Genomic DNA, 22,598 nt, shown 5'->3' with positions numbered 1-22,598 from the left:
AGATCTATCATGATACATAAAGCCATTCATAAGCATTTCTCATCAGTAGGATTAATTACAAACCTAAATACTGAAAAGTTGTAAGAAAATTAAGCTAAGAGAGTTGTCTGTCAGTCTTGACTAAGATGACACCAATCCATTGTGTGTTAGAAAGATAAAGCTAGAAATGAAACTGCCAAATGAACTACAGGCAGACACATGAATGAGTTTGACTCCTTGCCCTGCATAGGACAACCCAAAAAAAAAATCACACCATAAGCCTGAGACCATTATCCAAATGCTTCTTGAACTCTGGCAGACTTGATGTCATGTCCACTGCCCTGGGGAGCCTGTTCCAGTGCCCAACCACCCTCTGGGTGAAGAATCTTTTTCCAGTATCCAACCTAAACCTTCCCTGACACAGCTCCAGGCCATTTCCTCAGGCTGTCAGTGGTCACCACAGAGAAGAGATCAGTGCCTGCCCCTCTTCTTTCCCTCACAAGGAAGTTGTAGACCACAATGAGGTCTCCCTTCAGTTTCCTCCTATCCAGGCTGAACAGCCCAAGTGACCTCAGCCGCTCCTCATATGGGCTTTCCCACCAGATCCTTCCCCATCCTCATGACCCTCCTTTGGACGCGCTCCAACAGCTTCATTTTGTATTGTGCTGCCCAAAACTGCACACAGGACTGAAAACAAGGGTGCACCACCACTGAACACAGTGTGAAACTCACTGCCCTTGACCAGCTAGCAACAGAATGGAGATGAAATGTTCTTGCCTCCCGCAGGTGTAGTCACCCTTTAATAACAAGGGATTTTTGGTGGATGTCCACCTATCAAAGAAGTTGATCCTAATCACAGATCCATAAAATGATCAGCATTTCACACCAAAGCCAGGTTAGTGAATGGCCTTTCTCTTCCAAGGTATTTCTGAGTCACAGCCTCCAAGAAAGCCACTCAGTACATGTGTCACTCCCACAGACACTTCCAAAACATCCCCAATGGTATGAAAAAAACTGAACGCTTTCTTCCTATTTCTCAGAAAATCTGTCACCACCCGTTTACTGGTGTGTGAAAAATGCACTGAAAAAGCAATGTGGTAGCAAAAAAAATCTAATTTTGTTATTATCATTATTGCTATTATCATTATAATACTATAATTAAGCATGGCTTTGTAACTTCTATGGAAGGACTACACATATTTCCTAGACTATGTACAGCAAACTATAATTACAAGTAACTTCAGCTGTCAACACAACAAAAAAAAATCCCAGGTTTATGTTTAGCATGTTTTTTCTACAATCTGTTTTTCTTACGTATTATCTTAAGAAAGTAGACAGGTAAATTAGAATATGCTACTAAATACTGTGAATTGGTCAAAGGCATATTATATGATATATTTTGGAAAACACACAATCTTGTCAGCTGAATATAAACAAATACTTTCACATTTGTGTTAACTTAGAATAAATTTAAAAGTTATAAGCCTTTGCAATGGAATAACAGGACTCTAAAAATGCCATGAGGGATATAAATAAAATTTTAAAATGCAGTAATAAATAACAATAAATTATAAATACCAAATATAAAAACATAATTTAGAATCTTCCTTATAGAAAGGGATTAATTTATTGCAACTTTAGCAAGTTGCAATGCAATTGTCTACATTGTAACTAGACAGTCTCTTTCTGCTGTAAAGGGAGATTGTAAAACCTCCCTTACTATGAACGCAGGACAATCCCCAGACACAGTTCATCTTAACAAACATTCAAAACCAGTCAGACAAATCATAACCTAAAAGAAGTAATTTTTCTTTATGACTGCAGAGTGGTGCCTCAATTGCTTGCCAAGGTATTAATACTCTAAGTTATTTAAGAAGAATCTCATCCTTAAAGCTTCATGTCACAAGCATGGAAGGAAACAAGAGGGGAAAAGGAAGAAATAAACATTACCAGGTTTTCAACTTCAGCACTCTGTCTAACACCCCACTGGAACGTTCCCATGAGGGTGATTGCATAGGAGAGTGCCAAACCAACCTGCCCCGCATGCAGAGCTGCAGAAGAAAGGAAAATGAAGCTCAAATAGGTACATTGTAATTACACAAAATCTCAGTTAAGTTCTCTTTCATGAGGTTACTTACATGATGGAAGCATCACAGCCAGAATTTTATTTGGTTATGCACTACTTGCTATCTGTGCAATGAGTAGCTCCAGGCAGAACAGCTGCTTGCTGCATTTTTGGGGTACAGTTTGGACATATTTTGACAAGATAATCCAAATTCTCCTTGGCCTGGTGTTCATCTAAAAACTGAGGTTCAGTCTCAAGACCAAACTTACATAGATTTTTAGGGTCATCCCTGTCTGGCTGAGCATTAGTTAACTCTTCATTTTTTTTCTATGCAAATCAGGTAAGGCCCTAAACCTAAGCAAAAAGTTTGCATAAAATTATTTCAAAATTAGTTATGAAATTCACCTCAACTTTGTACTCTTATAAACAATCAGATCAAGTAAAAGGACAGAATATTTCTTCCCCTGTTTATAAAAGCATTTACTGTGTTCAGTGGGTCTACTCTCACAAAATAATATTAATATTACGGCCAGTGCCCCAATATTAAGCACGATTGTCCTCTGACTTACTTGAACTTTATCCTAACATAGTCCTATTGACCTCAAGAGAACTACTCTTTATCCAGAGGCAAGGAAAGATTCAGGACCATTGTTTTGACTTGTCTTTTTGCATGCTAGTAACATCAAACCGAGTTCAAAATTTGTGGAGTTGTGCAGCACAGAGTGTTCAAATTTTAAAATACACGTGCACATATAAAACTTATCCAAAGAAAAAAGAAAAGAAACAAAACCAGCAAATTAGCACTAATTTTCATGTCCAAGATAATTACTTCTTCCTTCATGTTTTAGATGACTATCTCATTCTAGCACATCTAACCCAATTACATCCTGGATGATGCATACACTAATGACAGTTCATGAGTGACAGTGAACATAAAATGTATTATTATGAGGCAATTTTCTTTCTGGAACTGGCCTATCCCACTGATCCAAGATACGAAAAGAGTATCCCTAGGAACTTTAGCTTGCCTTTTGACCTACTGTGCCACGTGCAGAAAGGAAAAACATTGTTAAGAAGCAGCTCCGTGGGTGTTTCAATATAAAAAGCAAAGCCCTGTAGGCCCAAAAGAGAAAGACAAAGGTAGGGAAAAAGATGATGATTTATTTCTTGTTATTGCTCTGAAAGCCAGAATCTCAAAAGTGAAGAGTACAGAAGAGCACGTTTGTTTGCACACTTGGGGATGATGACAGATGTATGTCTCAGCCCGGAAGATGTCTGAACTGCCTCCAGGATTTGCAGGAAAGCAGATGCCCTAGACTAAGGAAGAGATCATGATCTAGAAAGAAATATTTAACTTAATTACAGCCTTTAAACAATTAGAAACAGCAACATATGAAAAAGAATTAGGCATTACTGTACATGGTAATTACTGGGTGAACTTTTTCCATCTGTACTTACTGTTGGCGAGAAGCAGGGAACCAAAAGCAACCACTATAACAAAAATGGCACAGATGGCATCCAGACGCACAGCAAACCACCTTGAGGTTGTCAAGAAGAGAAACCAGGCCTCTAAAGTGTATTTTACAAAGACATAAAACCAGTGGATTATTAGAAAACTAAGCTGTATAATTATGACTAAATTTATTCATGTTAATAATACAAATTGTCAAAAAACCCCAACGTTACCATCTTCAAGTGCGTGTCTGCATGGACTGATGATGATCAGGCTACTGACCAGTTTTCCTGAAATTGTCTAATTTAGTTTTCACACCAGTAGCAACCACAATAGGAAGAGAAAGAAAAACAGTCAAGGCTCAAAGCATGGCTCACTTATTCAAAATGGAAGCCTCTTCCCAACTCCAATGGACTCAAGAGTCTTATACAAAAAGCAGAAGTACAACTGCATTTATTGTAGCTGCACTAGAGTCTACAGGCTTTTAGCTAGGACATATCACAACACAACTGTCAGAGCTAAGTTCTTAGAAGGCAGCTGCAGCTGGTTAAGCTCCTGTAGGAGCTACTCAATACAGGCAGTGCAGCTATACAGAGGTATTCAGATTATTAGATGCACATTTTTACATTTGGGAAAGCTCACAGGTGGACATCGCCACTTTGCACTCACTCAGGTGTTGACAATTTGGTGCTAAGTTCCATCTCAGGTAGATATGCTACAGTACAAGGTACAAGAGACAGCACAAAAAGACACTGGAGTACAGAGGGCAAAGTGTTTGAATCCAAGGCCAAAACCAGAAGCAAAGTAGGCATAATAAAGTGTGGCACTATTTATTGCTTAGGCTGCACTCAGAGGAATTGTAAGTCACAGCAGAAAGTTACCATTCCAACCCCTTCTGCCTTGCTTGCCATTACTCCCTGCTAAAGATCACTGCAGTTTCAACTGTTCAGTGCTCCTTAGCCTAGTGCTGGGAAAAATTCAAATTAAAATAATTCTCCCTTCTGCAAGATTGAGAGGAGCTAAGTGTGTTTTTAAGACTGATAATCAATAGCCAGATTATGGAGCTTTTGCTCCACTGATCCTAATTGTCCAGGGAGGTGTGTCACACTGCCAGCTTGAGATGGGTCATTTTGCAACCTCTCTATGCAACAGGGGTCACTGTGCATAAAGAAAGGAATCTGACAGTCACAGGAACTAATAAAGACTCATTGTGGTCTGACGACTCATGGGCTTGCTTATAGAGATGGGCACTGGCAGGAAGGAAACTTGGGTTTGGTCAAATGTCAGCATGCCTTTTAGATGTTTTTTATCTAAAATTTATTTAATACTCTATTCATAGGCATCCCTCAAAGGGGTTCAAAGCAAGTGTCCTGAGTCCTAGGCTCAGGCCTAAATAGAGAGGAAGATACTACTCCAGCCAAAAGTGCTAACGAAAACCATCACTGGTTGGAGAGCCTTCTGCAATGCAGGAAAGAATTTAAAACTCTTTAGGAGACTTAAAAACCCAGGGCTCCAACTCTGTGAGCTGCTATGAAAGGTATTCTCTTACATCAACTACTGCTTGCTCACATTTACTATTGAGGAACTATCCAATGTGAAAACAACTTCAGGAAATCTCTAGTTCAGCCTCCTGCTCAAGCACAGTCAGGTCAGAGGTCAGACCATGTTGCTCCGTGCTCTGTGCAGTCTGAGCCTTGAAATCTATACAGATGAAGCCTGCACCTCTGGACAATCCTTGCCTCTGCTTGACTGTGCTCACAGTGGAATAGCTTTTCCTTGAATTCAGGTTAAAAATCTCTTGTTACAACTTACACCCAAGTTGGTGCTCCTACCACTATGTATCATGGTGAGGAACCTGTTTTTATGGCAACATCCTTGCAGGCACTGTACCCCAAAGGCTTGGGGGGGAAAGACACCAATATGAAGTGTGTAGGTATACAGAAGACTATGACTACAAGCACTGAAACCTGACCTCAAAACCAGGTTCATGATCTGCCCATGAGGGGTATTATTGACAGTTTTGTTCGGGAGATGCACAAAACTGACTGAAAAATGGAAGTGTTTTTATGTTCCCTGGATCTGAACTCAAAATCCAGAAAAGTATTTCACTTAAATGTCATGGTCCTCTTTGTATAGTGAAACTTCTGTACCTATTTTATTGCCTAAAGATGTCTTTTAATATAAAAGTAAACCACAACTTTGTCTTCCCTCACTATCATGTATTGTAACACTGATTTGGTCAGATAACTAGCAACTATAAAATATTAAAAATGGGAAATTCAAGGCTGGAGGTTCCTCCCTGGAAGATGCACTACACCAGTCACAAGTCACTGGGCTCAACATGGTCATTGTGTATGATGCTACAACCTGTTATAAGCTGTACTTCAGAAAGGATCAGCTGGTCTTGCCTGAAACCTTGTAAATCTATAAATTGCAAAACAGCAATCAAATATACTTGTGTGCCTTACAACGGAGGAAAGTCACAATCTTACCTAACAAACACAAAACTGAAAACTTGCATTCTGCTATATCTTGAAGAACATTGTAATAGAGAACATTTAAATAACAGAAGTCAAAGAATCACAGTGCAAACCCGAATTATATTACTTATGCTTGCAGAACACCAATATTTCACACCTTCCAATTATGTTAATTCCATATTTTAGATTTAAGCCCTGAAAGCTGCTCTAAGTAAAAAATAAGTTAGATTTATGAAACTTTTCCAAGATTATTTATACCATTCCAAGCACACTACCTAGTATCAAATGCTTCATAATATAGCTTGTTTCCTCCACATCTCTCTCCATCCTCCCCCTACTGTTCCTTTTCTTAAAGATGAAGTCCAGGAAAATGTTAAAAATTATTCTTTAAGTATTCTTATCAGGTATACTTTCAAATGTTTATCTTATACATTGTTAAAACATATGCATGGGTATTCTAAATTATATTACAGCCCAAAGTAAACTTTCTAAATCTAGACAGATAATGGTTTTGTTCTAACACAGGAATTTTACCCTAAAGAGACAAATGCACAGCTCCTACTGATTTTAATGCACATTACATACATGTCGCTGAGGGCATAAGATATTTCCCTCCCACCGTGCAAAGTATTTGATTTTTCACATCAATTCATCACAAACCTGAGTGGAGGTCTTGGTGTGCATCAAATAATTTTTGAAATCTTTCCTCAGCTTTCAAAGCCCGAATAGTCCAAAGCCCCTGGAGGGATGACGACAAGTGGGAGAACACTGGACTTCGAGCTACAAAGGGAAATGAGTGTTGAGTTAACTTAACAATAGATGAAGGACAACATTTAATTCTTTTTGTACCACACTAATCTTTAATCCTTCCACTTTAGATTTAAGCATACAAACTACTCTAGTGCATCTTTTTAGAATAAATATGCAATATCTTTAACTAATGTTCTCTTACTCAATTAGTATCAGTCAAACAGCCAGGCAGATTAATTTATACAAAAATGTCTTACATTTTCAACAATAGCTGTCACTGTAGAAATTCTTTGGGCTTTATTAATGACATTAGGCACCCATGGTTGTTATTCTTAATGCTTAATATTCCATATCATAGTCAAGCTAAAGTCAGGCACAGGAGTCAGATAAGGTCAGAAATATCATTAGTATAGGCATGCAAGGTCCCAAAGACCAGCAGCTTAGCATATTCTTAACTGGCTTTATTTACAGATAGTTAACTGACATACCCTAGGTTTATCATTATGCAAAACAGGAGTTAAGCATGTAATTCACTGGTTGAGAACCAAAGCAATAAGGAAGTTGTTTGCATAGTAAAAGAGAAAAAAATTCTTTGATGGACTGTCTATAAAATACTAGCATTTCACATAATAATAAGTAGGGTTCAAACTAACATTAAGTCCCACCAAACTACATACTTGTGGATTCTAGACGTTTAATATCTCTTGAAGTGTCTAAGAAGTATCGTCGAAGAAAAATGAAAAGAATAAATAGTGGAATTAAGGGGATGAGCATCCAAGGAATCACTGCCACAGCCACAGCCACCACACCACAAATCTGTAGGAGAGTCTGGAGCACAATAGAAACAAAATAAAAAACTCTTTGCCAGAAGAATTTAATTTAGAACAAGTATAAAACTATTTAACACTATTGAAACACTTAAATATTTAAACATAACTACCACATTTAAGAGCGGATGCATTGTATAACATATGAGCAACATCTATTTTTAAGCAACTTGGAAAATTTACAGTAATATCTAAATTGACTATTTTTCCAGTTTATGGTTTTCTTCCACATTATTTGTTCTTTAAAATAATTCTTTACAAAGCTGGTTGACTGAAAATTAGTGTCTTTCTTGGCAGACTCTTTTGTGACTGTAATAAAATAATAAATGATCAATGTAACAGACAACTAATCTTTAATGGATCCTAGTTATTTGGTGAATCAAGGACATGTTTTTTCACTCCTGCTAAGAAGAAACTGGTGAAAAACTGGCTTTCAACTTGAGTTGAAAGACTTGACACTCAGAAGAGAGACTTTCAACATAGGCTTGCAATGTTTTCCTAAACACAACATCGATCCATTTAGAAAGAAAACCCAGGACAGGAGAAAGTGGGATTTCTCTTCCCATAGGATTGCAATGTGAAATGCTACAAATAAGAAGAAAATGTTACACACTGCAACAAGTGTCATAAAAGGTTTGTTTCACCAGGTTTACTAGAGTGTAATGTAACAGGTGAGGTAAACCTGACTTTACTCTTAGAAAACTAGATATAATGAGGAAAACTCTGTTGCTTAGGATAGAAGATCCTTGCCCAACTTTCTGAATTAAATCTACTATTTCCTTCAGACCCCTTCACATCTTCCATCAAACTTTCAGTTTTAATACACAGTCAAAACCATCATCTGCACACAAAATTCTTGCAGAACCCAGCTGTACATGAATGAATGTATGGTAGGAGTCGCGGTATACTACAATTAGGATGTGCCCATTTGTTCCTTAAAAAGAGGGAAAAACTCAACCCATACAAAAATAAACCCATACAGTCCAAAACCAGACAACTGAAATCTGAGCTCAAGATTAAATTCCTGTATTACCCTCATTAACATATTCCTTAGCGGTGACAATATTTTCTAAAGATTTTTCACTTAGAAAAATCTGTACAGCAGCCACCTTCTTCATCACCTCATACAACACAGAATGGATTCGAGCTAAATTTTGTGGCTGCCTGATTTTTAGATTCCAAAAATACATTAGTGACTAGTGGGTAGTAGAAATGCATGTCTTGGAGCAAACATGCTTCCATCCCTTCAACTTTTCCAACTCAGTGCTCATATAAGCAACACATCAGCTAAGGCAGCTACCAGAGAGCTACCTGGGTTTTCAAACACTTTCAGTGGAAGTGTCTATGACACATTGCATTTCCTGCTGCACTTCTGGTAGCACACTGAGGCCAAAAATAAGTACAACCTTTACCCCTAAATTTGCTTTTTTTTCTTTAGGCTTCTCTGCCTTTACCCTAATTTGACCTGACCAAAGAGCAAACCCACACACCTTAGAAATTACAACTGCATGAGTGAGCTCTAGGCGTAGAGGTCTTAGCTCAAGAAAGAAGATTTATCAGTGTTACAGCCCCCCATCTCACAGATCCTGAAAGCACATTTTAGGGCCTCATAACCCTATTAAGGAAAATTCTAAAAGGTAGGCATGGGAAAGGAGCTCTGGAGGAAGTTGCATTACCACTACACTGCTCATCTGTAGGTTAAAGTGTTGATAGCATCATGTTGTTTGACCTTCTAGATACACACAGCAGATGACAAACATTTTACCTAGATTTCATCAGGAGGAGGCAAGGTGGCAATGAGAGTGCACGTTGTTTCACCTGGATCAATTATGCACATGGCTGTGTCAGCACAAAGCAAAACAAAGCACCCTGGGCTCCTCACCGGCACTGCCATCAGGCCTTCTCTACCTTCTACTTCTCTGGCATTCTTTAGAGCCCTGTAAACATATTTCCTTTTTATCCTAGGGTGAGGAGAATGGACATAAAGATTCCTCCTACAAATCTTCTCTTGTTCTAGATCTCAGTTTTTCTCAGTAATGCTCATTATCTCTGCCAAGCCTGCCAGCCATCCACACGCTGGTGAGTTTCTAAAGGTTTCCTCACCTCTATCCTTATCAGCAGAGACTGAAGTCCATTCCTTCCTTCCTGTTCCAAACTCACTCCTGAATCTGCTCGATACATCTGCTGCCTTGTCCCTCCATCCCTTCCTAGACAGTCACAAAAAAGCTGTTTCTGAAGTACACAGTCTGTTTGTAACATCAGCCGCAAATCTGAAGTCAAATGTTGAGGAGAGCTGCTTCAAGGAAAAGGATTCTGAGGAAAACAAATGCCTCTTAATAAAAAAAAAGAAGCCAAACTGAAGTTTAGTGATGATAATCTACAATATGTTGCAAAGTGCCAGTGGGGGTGGGAGTGGGAGTAGAACTATTAAGATCCAGCTCGTGTAAACAAAGCCTTGCTATGGCAGAAATACAGGGAAGGAAAAGATGGTTAGGATGACTAAAGTAAAAATCTGACACCGCCTTTGGAAGGAATTTTAGATGAGCCTGCACCACCTTATCATTATAAAAATTTATGATAGGGTGGATCAGTCATGTGTGTTCTTTTTTTTGAAAACCAAACTTGCATATAAATTAACTCTTAATGAAGTAGTCTGAAAGCCAGACACAACCATTTGCAGACTGTAATCATGTAGTCACTGCGTGAGGTAAGGCAAAGGTTCTAGCTCCTGAATTTCACAAGAGACAACCAACCTTTGCAGCTGGAGACCGCCCCAGCTTCTACCAGCTTCACTGTGTGCAGGCTGCAGGACCCAAGATAATCAGCAGGGTGACAATAATGGTAACATAAGTGTCTGGTGTCTCTCCTCTCTGGAGACAAACAGCAAGAAGCGCTTAGGACTGGGTACCTAGACTTCTCATGGAAGAATCAGCTTACAATGGAAAGTTGTATCAAAAGTCCAAGATTTTCCTACATAAAAGAAATATGGTCTACAAACCCAGCACCTTTTAATGTATTTCTTAATTTTACCTTCCAAAATGTAATGACTGTGTAGAAAGTAACAGTTAAACTGAAAAAAAAGAAGAAAAGCAACCAAGACAAAAACACAGGAGCTGATGAATTACATTTTGCAGCTATCTGCACAGTAATTGAAACAAGGCCACTTTGCACAAAAGGCAACAGACGCACTGGCTACCAAGACAAAAAAAGACCTGGATAGTTTCAGGAAAACACCATCACTTCCAAATGGAGACATAGTGACCAATGTCCACCTTCAAACTTGCTTCCATTTCCCTGGAGAAAGATGAATTTCCCACACGCAGCCAGCACACAGTCTATCACTAGAGTACAGAAAAGCACATGTTGTTTCTGTTGGGAGTTACCCTCTTGCTTACAAGAGTCCTGAGAGATTTCCCTCATGATTTGGTCAGTCACTCCATTTACTGTGGCTTTTTTTTTCCCTTAAAAATCTCCTCTTTTACTGCAGCAGGCATACCCAACTATAACCCTCTGGGGAAATGAATGCTCTGATCAGCACGTTCACTTGTGAAACATGCTTTCCCTTCACCATCTGATGACCTACTTCTCCATTATTCTTACAGGTGCTGAGAGTGGTATTCTGGAGCTTCTATCTCCAACAGGTCTTGATCTAGGAGTAGCAGGTATTTCTGTACCACAACTACAGAGCAGAAAAACATGGTATAGGACCTACTACCATAGGAACCCACACTATTCTGGACGTGCAGTTGTTGACTTGGTAGGATCTCCCATCAATGAGAGGAGCCCAGGGGATGGGATTCAAGACTTGGAAACCTCTTTGTGGAGTCCAGATGTGGCTTACATAGTGAAACTCCTGTCCCAGCTTAACAGTTTAGAAGTGATGACTAGAATAGTAAAATTGTTTAGACTGGAAAAGACACTGAGATCATAAGAGTCCAATCCTTAATGCAGCACTACCAAGTCCCCTACTACACCATGTCCTTAAGCATGGTCTGTGCATCTTTTAAACATGTCCAAGGATGGTAGTAACTTCTTCTAACCTTTAAGTGCATACCTAATGACCCTATGGTTTAGTATTTTGCTACAATCCACTAATTGTATTTACTTGATGCCCTCTGACTACAAAAAAGTAAACATCTGAAGCCCATCAAGGCTAAATTTTGATGACAGAATCTACAGTCAAATCCCATACAAGAACTGCAGCAATCCAGGATTGGTTTTACCAATACTTAAGCAGAAGCCAAGTACACCTACTCAGCCCCAATTCTCAGATACTACTCCCTGGGCCCCAGTATACACTCCCAAGGATTATATTAGCCCACGACACTGCCACAAAGCCATACCAATTTAATAATAGCAAAGGCACATGTCCTCGACTTCAGTTTGAACCTTCACTGCATTAACTTTAGGCACTCTCAGTCAGACTGTGCTGTCTGAAGTAAAGCCATGTCAAGAAACTACAAAACCCCACTCTGTTCATACTTGCTTGGCATCACCTTTCCTCCTCCTTCTCCCCTACCCCTGACAGAACTTATTTCCTTGTTGACTCTGCCAAATAACTGCATGTACAATCAATCCTTAATCCAGTTCTGACATTTTTTTAATCCTTGAATGCTTTTTTTTTTCCTTCAAACAGACTTTTTCAAACCAGACAGTCTGGACTGACTGACCTGCATCTCTGTTAAAGAAAAACTGCACAGGTGGCTGGTTACACTGGGACACCAGAAGACAAGTTTCCCTGGGAAGATGACATTGCAATGAGAAGATCAGAGTGATAAACACTCTACTCAAGCCAGCTCCACCCTGAACCACAGTGTAGATTTTCTGCATTTTTCCCCTTTATTACAAAAAGCCACAGAAAACATCCAAAGAAAAACTAGCACCTAAACAATTCTACTTCATTTTACTCACTTAAAGCAGCTGAGTTGAGGTGAGCAGTCTTGTCTTCAAACTACTTTTTAAATAAAATTTATGGGTTTTCTTTTGGAACAGGTTAAAAATAAGTATATATAGTTGTTTATACTATTGCTTGCATCAAACTGTCAGGAACACATCCATCTTCAGCAAAAATGCAATGAAGATTTATGAGTACTGGAGAACACATGGGATATACAGTATTTAAGTGGCACCTCTGACAATGTCCTTTTCTAAAGCAACCAAGGACAGCAATCTTTGACAGGAATGACAGCACTCAATCAGTGTTAATTCAGCTTTAGGAAAATGTGCATCCTCAAGAAAATAAGGAATTTAAAGACTATGACAACCAATGCACTGAAAGGGGGAAAAAAGACACAGCTGGATAAGAAATGAAAATTATAATTTCAGATAAATTGAATGAAGAACATAAGAACTAAATACTGCCAGCTCTAAAAGCTCCAAAAAGAGCAAGTTCATCTTATGTCCTGCAAGATGTTCTCATCTTCTCTCAATCCTGCTATTTGCAATTAGTCCACAAGGGGTTACTGAACTAAATCAATGTCACTGCAAATAGGCTGAATACATCTGCCAGAAACGTATTTAAAATTTCCAATCACATCCTTAATGCTAGCACCTCCTATTTGTTCTCGTCTCTACAAGACAGTCCTTCTGGATCGCTGTTTTTCCAAGTGAACAAGCATATACTGAGCTCCTCAGGGCAAATGTTTTCTATGCCACCAACATGCTCATTCATTTGACTTGGCATGCATTTTGTCATTAACTGAGAAGCCTTAATATTTGTTTGAGGTCACAGCAAACTGTGTGCAATTGTTCTTTAACTAGTGACCTTATAATAAAAAGGGGGTTTTCTTTAATTCATTGGCACCACCACCACCACTACTCTCATGTTCAAACAGTATCCTATCATCAGTAAACTCTTACCCTACAAGAAATAAGAAATAGGTTCTCTGGGCACCTTGGGCCAAGAGGCTTAACTGTCTCATGCAGAACTTGACTGTCACAGCAGTTTTCAGAAATCACAGTCCATATGTTTTCTGAGACTTCCAGATACCATGCTTTAGAAACAGACACATAACCAAGCTCTGGACTTGGTGATTCTGACAGACACTTGAAACACTCATCCCTTAAAACTCTGCACTATATTCCTACAACATATAGAGGTTATCTTCTTTCTAAAAATAAACTTGCACTATATTCCTACAACATATAGAGGTTATCTTCTTTCTAGAAATAAACTATCTTCTATCATGTAAGAAGTTCTTTTGCCAGGGATCTTAGGCCATGGTAGTAAGTTACTTCCAGCTAATACAGATTTTCCATGGCTGTAGCTTTGGCTTTTATCAGAGCCAAAGCTGCAGCCTCTACTTAAGCATGCAGCTCCTGCTCATACCTGCTATACAGGGAAACCAATACTGTCATACACAAAATGACAGTGCCAATAGCCATTCTTGTAAATGGCTGTGGACAATATATTTCTGTATCTATAAGCAGCAGAATCTTGAACAGGATCTTCGATTTTCTGAAGTGCTCCCTGTGCCTCCTAAGCACATCTGCACAGAAGTGTTCTCAGTGATTTGGGCAGCAAGCCACAACTTTGCAATGAGGATCTGTAGAAAAGTGAGAGGTCTTCCTGAAGTCACAGGAGTTAGTTATAACTTTACTGTGATTTTCCCATATGAATAATATAAAGAGTTAATATACTTTTGCTGTTCAACAGTGCTGTTTGTCACTTCTCCTGTGAATAAGCCTTGGCTATATTCTTATATTGCTCTTTTCCCAAGGGACAGAAAGTGCACACATAAGAACTATTCACATAAACTACAGGGGTCTTCACACCAAGAAAACTACAGTTTTTCTTCCTGTGAAACACCTCAGATGCCAAGCACAACTTTACGTGGTAGCTTGAGGAAACAGCATTAATCAGTGTGTAGCACATGCACACATACATGCTTTGCTTTCTCAACAGCTCTTGCCAGAACCTGCCTGAAACACTACAGAAAAATGTCTGGCATCACCCAACATTCCCAGAGTTATTCCTCAGGTAGCAGAAAGCATCCCTTTTCAATCATATTAATTTAGAGGGTTTGTGCCTCCAATATCCACCCCCATTGCCAAGTGTGGTCACTTTGTTGGCTGTTGCACTTGCTTTTACGATTCCCAGAAAAATGCATTTTTGTATCCCCTCTGTCAGTCCTTGCTGTTGAGTAACTCACATTTTTAAAGGAAAATGAAGAATGGCTTGACAATTTTTGCTCCCCTCCTACCTCTTAGGAGTAATTTCCATTATGTTTCCCCAGCTATATAAGCCCAAGACAGCCCCACTGAGTACAGAGCCTTAGAAATCAAAACACCTGATTCAACAAAGGGTATTTTACTCCTTAGTACTGCTACAAGTGGTGTATTTTCCATTTTGTCCTTTATTCACATGTTTAGCACTTTACGAGCAGACTGGTAAAGTGCTAAACATGTGAATAAAGGACAAAATAGAAAATTTTGTGAATCAGCTGATTCACTGATGTTTGTCTTAGTCTTATGCCACTCAAAAAACCCTTTTGAAAGCAGATGTTATTTCAGTGAAAATTATGGAAAACATACACATAGAATGAAAACAAAAAAACCCAAACAGAACAACTGCTTTCAGGTGATTAGGATGCAGGAGGCAGATCTTACAGGCCAATACAAAATAATCCAAACAATGCACAGTAGAAGGAGTGGGAAAAGTTAGGCTGTTTGACACCATGAGTACAAAACTGTGAGTGCTGGGGTACTAAACAGGGAAAGGATAACAAAAAGCAGCTCATGCCCTCCACAAACATCATCTCCTATTGCTGCTGCAGGAGAAAAACCACTGTATTAGAAAGACCACTGATATGTTCTTATGGTCTAGTCCATTAATTTACTTGCTGAAATATTGTCCACTCTTCCTGTGAGGAATTCCTCTGAGCTAATGATGATGTTATCACTTTTTCACTCATGTTATGCATTTTTTTTCTTTATTTGCAGTTCTTTGAAATGTTTAGCAAAACTCTGCTTATCACAGATACTGCCACCTCACATGTCACAGTTTTGCAAACTTTATCTTTGAGCCTTGTAGTTTCCTGCCTCAGGTCTCTTGTCCCTCATGGCCATAATGCCAGAGCAGCTATGCACCCCCCTCAAGAATACCTCATTTTCAACTGTATGACCTTTTCTGCTCAGGCAAGTCTAACTTCCACCAGAAGTTAATTCTGGGTCTTTCAACAACTTTAAAAGCTTTGTGCTACATTCAAACTGTGGGCTCTTCTGTTAAAGAGAGTACCAATTCCTCAGTAACACAGCTCTTCTGCCTTACAACAACTACAAGCTTTTAAGCATTTTATTGTTGTTCTTGCTATTTAGAAATACACTATTTATGTATTTATTTTTAGGTGGAATGAAGAACTACTCATATTTCCATAAACACCACAACAGCCACTCTGCCACAGTTAAATGAAAACTATGAAAAATATTATGGACTACAGCATCAGCTAGCCTAAGAAATAAAACTACCTTCTTTTTCCTCCAGATCACACACTTTTTCACAGGAGATATGCAAAAAATGCTTTCTAACCTGTCACTGACATTTTTCCACTTAACTTTGCCACTTGGATAGGGCTGTAAACTACTACTTGCCTGTTCAAAACAAACTCCTGACTCATAATTTTTCAGTACTACACGATATCTAGTGATCACTCATCTCCAAAAAGTTGAACAGTGGTCTGATGCTTTCAGCATATTTAAACCAATCAGCGCCAGCCTCACTCCACCACCACCAGCCAGTTCAGCTGCTCTGTGCATGTCCAGAACCCAGTGAGTAAAGAGAAAATTCCTCAGCAGAGAATAAACATCATTTACTGTCATAAGTGTGTGCTCATCCTTTATGTGTTATAAATATGCAGCAAACCATCAGGAAGGTTTTTCAGAAGGTTTATTTATCACAAACCATCAACAAGGGCACACTTACGAAAGTAACTGATAGCTAAGTTTGATCTGATCCCAAAATCCAGACTATTAGTGGGAAAATTGAAAAATTGTTTTTCAAAGTGTTATGTTGAGTTTGACAGAAGGGTGGACAACTGAACAAGCTACCAGACCCAACAGTTTTATAAGCAGATCTAAGCCCTTTATTTCAGCATACGAGTGACATTCATAGTAAGAGAGCTCTGCTTATTTAAACATTAGACTTATTTTAAAAATCATTAAGAAAATTGTTTAGGGATGTGATTGTGAAAGAAAATGAAATAGCTCAGCATCCTATTCTTCCACTGTGCAGGAATAGGTCTTATTAAGCCCTTGAAAGAGCCTAAATACAAAGACTTCTATTTCAGGAGTACAATCCAAATGAATCAATTTATTTTAAACAGTACAAAAATGTCCTTTAATGTAGATGTAATAAAAAGATGTATGACATTCAGTTACTGCCTGAGCTCTCATCTTTTGTCATACAGAACTGCCCACACTGCATTTTCCTCTACCTTTTGACAAACAAACTCATCTGGAATTTTCAAATCAGCTGCAGAGTTCACCAAGTAGCCACAGTATCAGCTTCAGCAAGAAAAAAGTTCTTATATTGTGCAGATGCACACATCACCCTGGCAGAACATTTCTGAGAGATGAAGGCTTTATTTTTGCTAAAGATAATTCCTTGTCCTACATGTTTGTTTTGGGCATAAATACACATAATGATTTAACACATACACACACAAGTGTCAGCAACATGGCTCAGTAATTTAAATTACCTCCAAGTTTCTCCTTCCTTCTTGAATCAAAAGTGAAATCTCCAATCCTTTTGCCGAACAGTGAAATCCTAATTTGTTTGTAAGCAGACATTGTCCTATCTATAGTATATCAGTAGTTAAAGGCAATCTAGAAGATTTGTACTTATCACCATTTGGAACAGGATTGTTACACTCTGTGACTGACAGCAGAATTAAAATATTTCTGGCTACTGTAAAGTGTTAGAAATGTTAATGATTTTCAGAAGTCTTAAAACTAATCACCAGTCTGAGACACAGATATGATAGGTTATGATAGTGCTTACAAAGTCAGGGAAATACTAACAAACCTGTAAAAACCTATAACCTATAAAATACCTATAAAATAATAATAAAAATTCCCACTCTAGCTCTAAAAACAGCAGCAGTATATACACAAAGAAAGACGAAAAAGAAAAGGAGAAAATTACAGAAAATAAGTTCACTTGCATACATAAATACAGTTAGAGAATATTTCTTTGTGTTCTTTCATTAAAAGAAAAGCAAATGAGGAAATACCTTCCAACAGATATGAACAGCCCCAAATGAACAGAATCTCTTTCTGGAACTTTTACAAATTCCACCTTAACCAAAGTGGGGAAATTTCCAAACCACACAGAACAGGAGGAACATCACTGGACTGCCATACAATTATCCTGCTTTCTATGATCTGAAAATATATAGAAAGTAATCTGATAAAGAAAACACAGAAGCCCATTTGGAGAAGGAATTATTTAAACCTGACTGTAGTTTTGTATTTACAGGTTCTAACTATCAAAATACTGCAAGAAAAGTAACATTAAACCTCAGTCTGCTCAAATGTTAGAGAAATTAGGATAAAGACTGAACCTCACAATGCTCTAGAAAAAGACAGAATTCCACTAATTGAAAAATAGCTTTATTTTTCAGAGCACTATATTCAAACCACTTGTATTCCACAAATGAGAAAATGAAAGGAGACCAGTACAAAACTTTGACCTACTTTTACCACATAAATGCAGAAGTGCAAAAACTAAAAGGAAATGAGTTAAGAAAAACAAGAAAAGCAGTAAAGGAAGCAAGAGGACAAGAAGGCAATGCCACCACATTTTCAGTATTATTTTACCTTCTTTCCCCCTGCCAGATAAAGTGTTGCATCTTCAAATTTTATTAATACCAAGTAAATAAACACCATAAAATATTTAAGCATTTACATTATGTTCCTACACAAATTAGCTTTGTTACAGTAGTGATCTCTGCTGCCTTGACACTAATGTGTGGAAAATTGCATGCATACCTATTCTTAAAAAAATCTACAAATGAACATAAATAGGAGAAAAAATTTTTAAAAAAAGGGGGGGATGAAGCAAAGGCTTAAGCTGGGGATACATAGCCACTATAGTGAGAACAGACCATAGCTTTCCCTGGAAAACTGAGGTCCATATATAAACAGGAATTCACCCATTAGCAGGGACTCCAGACTTTACACATTTTATTCTGTACACACACCACCAATCTGAGTAAATATTCAGTCTGTAGGATGCAAGATACTCACCCTTCCATTCAAAGGAATGTGATGACAGGTACAAAATAAAGAACAGCAATAGCTTTGGCATAGATTATCTCCCACTGCTGGTCACCATCAACAAGACTAATTGGCTACTGAGATTTAACAATCAAGACATTCAAGGACAGAGAAGAAAAGGTCAATAAAAAACTGCATTATTTAGACAAGTGTCTGTGCTAAACTCACAGCTTCTGTGTGTTAGTCTTGGAGACACAAATGCAACCCAAGTCTCCTCTTCCTCCACTACTTCCCATCCCTTTTATTTGTTTTCTTTCTTGTTTTTAACGAGACAGTAAGGTTAATTAAAAAAAAAAAGACGAAAACTGAAAGCACATGCAAATACTGCATGATCACAGCAAAAATTAGGATTTTATTGCAATGATAATTTTAACCTTTTGTGAAACTAGAGCTCAAAAGTTACCAATGAAAAAATATTTACCCCTATTACTTTTTTCTTAGGTCTTTCATTGTGCAATAGCGAGATGCCCTTAATATGCATCTTGGGAAGGTACAGCAAGAAAAAGTCTCATAAGGTTTCAGTTGTCAAGTGTTACCAGGCAACTGTTTTGTGTTTCTTTAATTATTTTTCATCTAAACCTCAGCACAGCAAAACCACCATGATTCAGCAGAAGGGAAGCTAAAAGTATCCAAGGTACTCACAGGTCTGCACTATGTACCAGGCTCAACAGAGTATACTGACATTTAACACAGATCCCACTACTGAGGGGACAACACACTGCTGATCATATTTTGAATACACACATGCAAACACACAGAAAGAATTATTCTTTAATGAATAAAAATACCTCTCAAAACTCACACATGCACACAGACTAAACTCAGCTAAACTGGAAAAAACAACGCAACAAACTCCTTAGGAATCCCACCTCTCACAGAAAGCACAAAATAACAACGTCATTGTTAAACTAAAAGATCCTCAAATTCCTTCTACACACTTTCCCTGACATCCTCACACAATAAAATGCAGGGGTCAGTGGTACTGAAACAAGGAACGGCAGTTCCACTCTTGTGCACATACGAATGCAAGTGACCCAAGCTATTATTCCAGTCTGAGGCACTTTTTGTTCCTAATATCCAGATGCAGCAGCTTTTTCTTCCCCCCTTTCTCTTTTTTTTTTTAAGAAATGACTGTGGACATCTCCTTCACATTTTCCTTTTCTTCACTATTTTCACTCCATAAAGCTGCAGTCAATGTGTTTTGTGTGTAGTGAGAAGGGAATGGCACATTCAGTGGTGGTCTCAGCCACAGCCTACATTGGTGGCTCAAGTAGTCTCAGGATTAGGTCTTTGTGTGTGATGAAAGGATATGAAAAGTCAGTTATTTAAACTCAGTCAAGCTGTTGATTTTGGGGAGGAAAAAGGTTTTGCAATTCAGTTTTCCTCAATAAATCACTGCCCTTTTTCAAGGGCAGCTGCAGATAGTTCACATGTTCACAGTGTTCTCCAGAAACAAAACAGATCATGATTTTTTTTACCCCTCCCCTCAATCTAACATAGGGTAAGAAATCAAAATGAAGGGGCCATCACATTAATTACTCAAATTCACTTGAAACTAAAGCAGAAAATCAACTCTGTTAACAAGTAATAAGATCACTGAAAAATTACAAGGGCAAGAAACTACAGAGAAAATCATCCCTTTAAAATTTACCAGAATAATTTACAAAACCAACAGGAAGTCCAAAATATATTTCACTGTCCTATGTACTCAATCAGTTTACAAACATAATTTCCAAGCAGTAGTTTATCAGTTTGGGTACTCATCTGGCAAAGTCTGAGATCAGAGTTTAAAGATATTAAGCCTCTGCAGATATATCTTGAGCCAGAATATGATTCAGCCTTTGATGAGGTCTCAAAACGACAGCATCCAAAATATTGGCCACTTAGGAATATCTGGGCTAATGTGCATAAACCACTATTAAATATATTGGATTCTTAACTCCTAATACCCCCTCAGTAATTTCAATTCCTAATACCTCCTCAAAATTGTATTCTATTTCTTGGCTGACTTTTTCCCCAATTAGTGCATTGTGTTTTATTAGTGCTGCATTGAGCTAAACGTTGCCCAGAGAAGCTGTGGATGCCCCATCCTTGGAAGTGTTCAAGGTCAGGTTGGATGAGGCTTTGAGCAGTCTGGTCTAGTAAAAGGTGTCCCTGTCCCTGGCAGGGGGTTTGGAACTGGATGGTCTTTGAGCTCCTCTCCAACCCAAAGCATCCTGTGAGCCTACGATTTTACACTACAGACCCCGCACCTACCAGTGGAGTCCACATCCACAGAACCTCACACTCACACAGAGGTTAAGGCAGAACATTTATATCTAAATAAAGTAGGTGTTTCAATCCTCTTAGAAAGTTTTACAGCACTGTAATGACCTTCACACAAGTTGTCCTTTACCTGATGAGATAACTTAGCTGGAGAGGAGCTGCCAAAACCACGTAACTCCAGTTAAGAAACGAGAGATTCTCTCGTTCAGAGAACGAGATGCAGACAGAGGCTAAAGAGGATAACAATAATTAAAAAAATGTAAGCTCACCAAAAAAAAGCCAAAACCCCACCATCTTCAGCAAACAAGTTAATTCAGCTTTTTGACTATCTTAGTCAACCTACAAACATTGATTACTACTTGATTTTACGAACAAATTTAATGCCATATTTAGTAGAAATAACAAGTGTCATACTGAACATAGCATTGCTTTCTAGTTTACTTTTTTAAGAGAATTGGTACAGAACCTTATGGTCATCCAGAATTCATTACAGAGGGTAAGATTCAGGCTTAGACTGCAGATTTTTTTTTTTTACTTAAATGAGCTTCAGCCTGGACTCTGACTGTACCATTAAAGATATTTTAGCTGAAACATCTAACTTAACCTCTGGTTTCTTCTCAATTTTTCTAATTCACATCTACCCACAGTGTTCTGTTCCAGCCATGTAGTCAAACATAGCCGTAAACATGTTCTCATAAAAGAGACTTATTTTTAATTCATAAAGCTTGTGGATACAGCAGTGATTTCCACAAAACACAGTCAGCTGCACTAACATGAGATGCCTCATATGTTGTTAAAATTCATAAGAAGAAAAAAATTATTGCCTTCCCGTGAGGACTGCTTCTCTTCCCTTCAACCTCTCAAGACAGGTGTCTTTGGTGCACTTCAAACCAAACGCTGAAAATATGGCAGAAAATTTTAAATGCAATGTGAGTAGCTACTTTGGGAGATATTGCAAAGCCATGGTTTTGTAAAATCTAATCAGATTTTCAAAAGAAAACACAAGGTTCATGATGCATTTTTGTGCTTGCCACATACCTTTCAACTTTGCATTAACCACAAAGTGTACAGAGACTATCCACTGTCTTGAAGAGAGTCTTTATTCTACTTAACTCAATGGAAGATGTAAAAAATTAAATTCTTTCTGTTCAAAGAATTAATTTTCATCCAGTTCAGCTGTCTAGACTAATAATGCTCATTATGGCTGTAGTGTAGTGTATAAATCTTATTACCTACTCCAAAAAGAATATTATCAATTTTTACCATTGCTTAAACATCTGTATTTTGTGTAATGACAAAAATATTGAAACTAGAAGGTGGCATTTAATTGTTTATTTATCGGTATTTAAACTGGCTCATGCTGTAGCTTTTGAGTGTCCAATCACATTGTATTTATTTGTGCTGAAATTACACACTCACTTGCCAATACAGTAAAAGGGTGGAATGCTCCACAATGATCCCAGCAATAACTCTGAAAAACGACCACTTCTTCAATGCAAATCCTC

General features: G+C 38.1%; 1 protein-coding gene across 3 annotated transcripts in view; it reads right to left on the bottom strand.

Annotated features, from left to right (window-relative positions):
- The window catches only part of ABCC4 (ATP binding cassette subfamily C member 4 (PEL blood group)), a 142,840-nt gene that overhangs the window by 39,894 nt on the left and 80,348 nt on the right, over positions 1–22,598 (bottom strand). For all 3 annotated transcript variants that reach the window (XM_054653071.2, XM_054653086.2, XM_077173557.1), the window contains exons 21-24: positions 7,405–7,555; positions 6,638–6,757; positions 3,503–3,613; positions 1,930–2,030 (exon numbers count right to left, since the gene is read on the bottom strand). In XM_054653071.2, coding sequence (XP_054509046.1) covers positions 1,930–2,030; positions 3,503–3,613; positions 6,638–6,757; positions 7,405–7,555 — 483 coding nt within the window. The remainder of the gene's footprint in view (positions 1–1,929; positions 2,031–3,502; positions 3,614–6,637; positions 6,758–7,404; positions 7,556–22,598) is intronic.

The sequence above is a fragment of the Agelaius phoeniceus genome, chromosome 2 (assembly GCF_051311805.1).
Source record: "Agelaius phoeniceus isolate bAgePho1 chromosome 2, bAgePho1.hap1, whole genome shotgun sequence".
NCBI classification, from domain to species: Eukaryota; Metazoa; Chordata; class Aves; order Passeriformes; family Icteridae; genus Agelaius; species Agelaius phoeniceus.
Note: the sequence above shows the minus strand (reverse complement) of the source record. Positions and strands in the feature narration are given on the sequence as shown.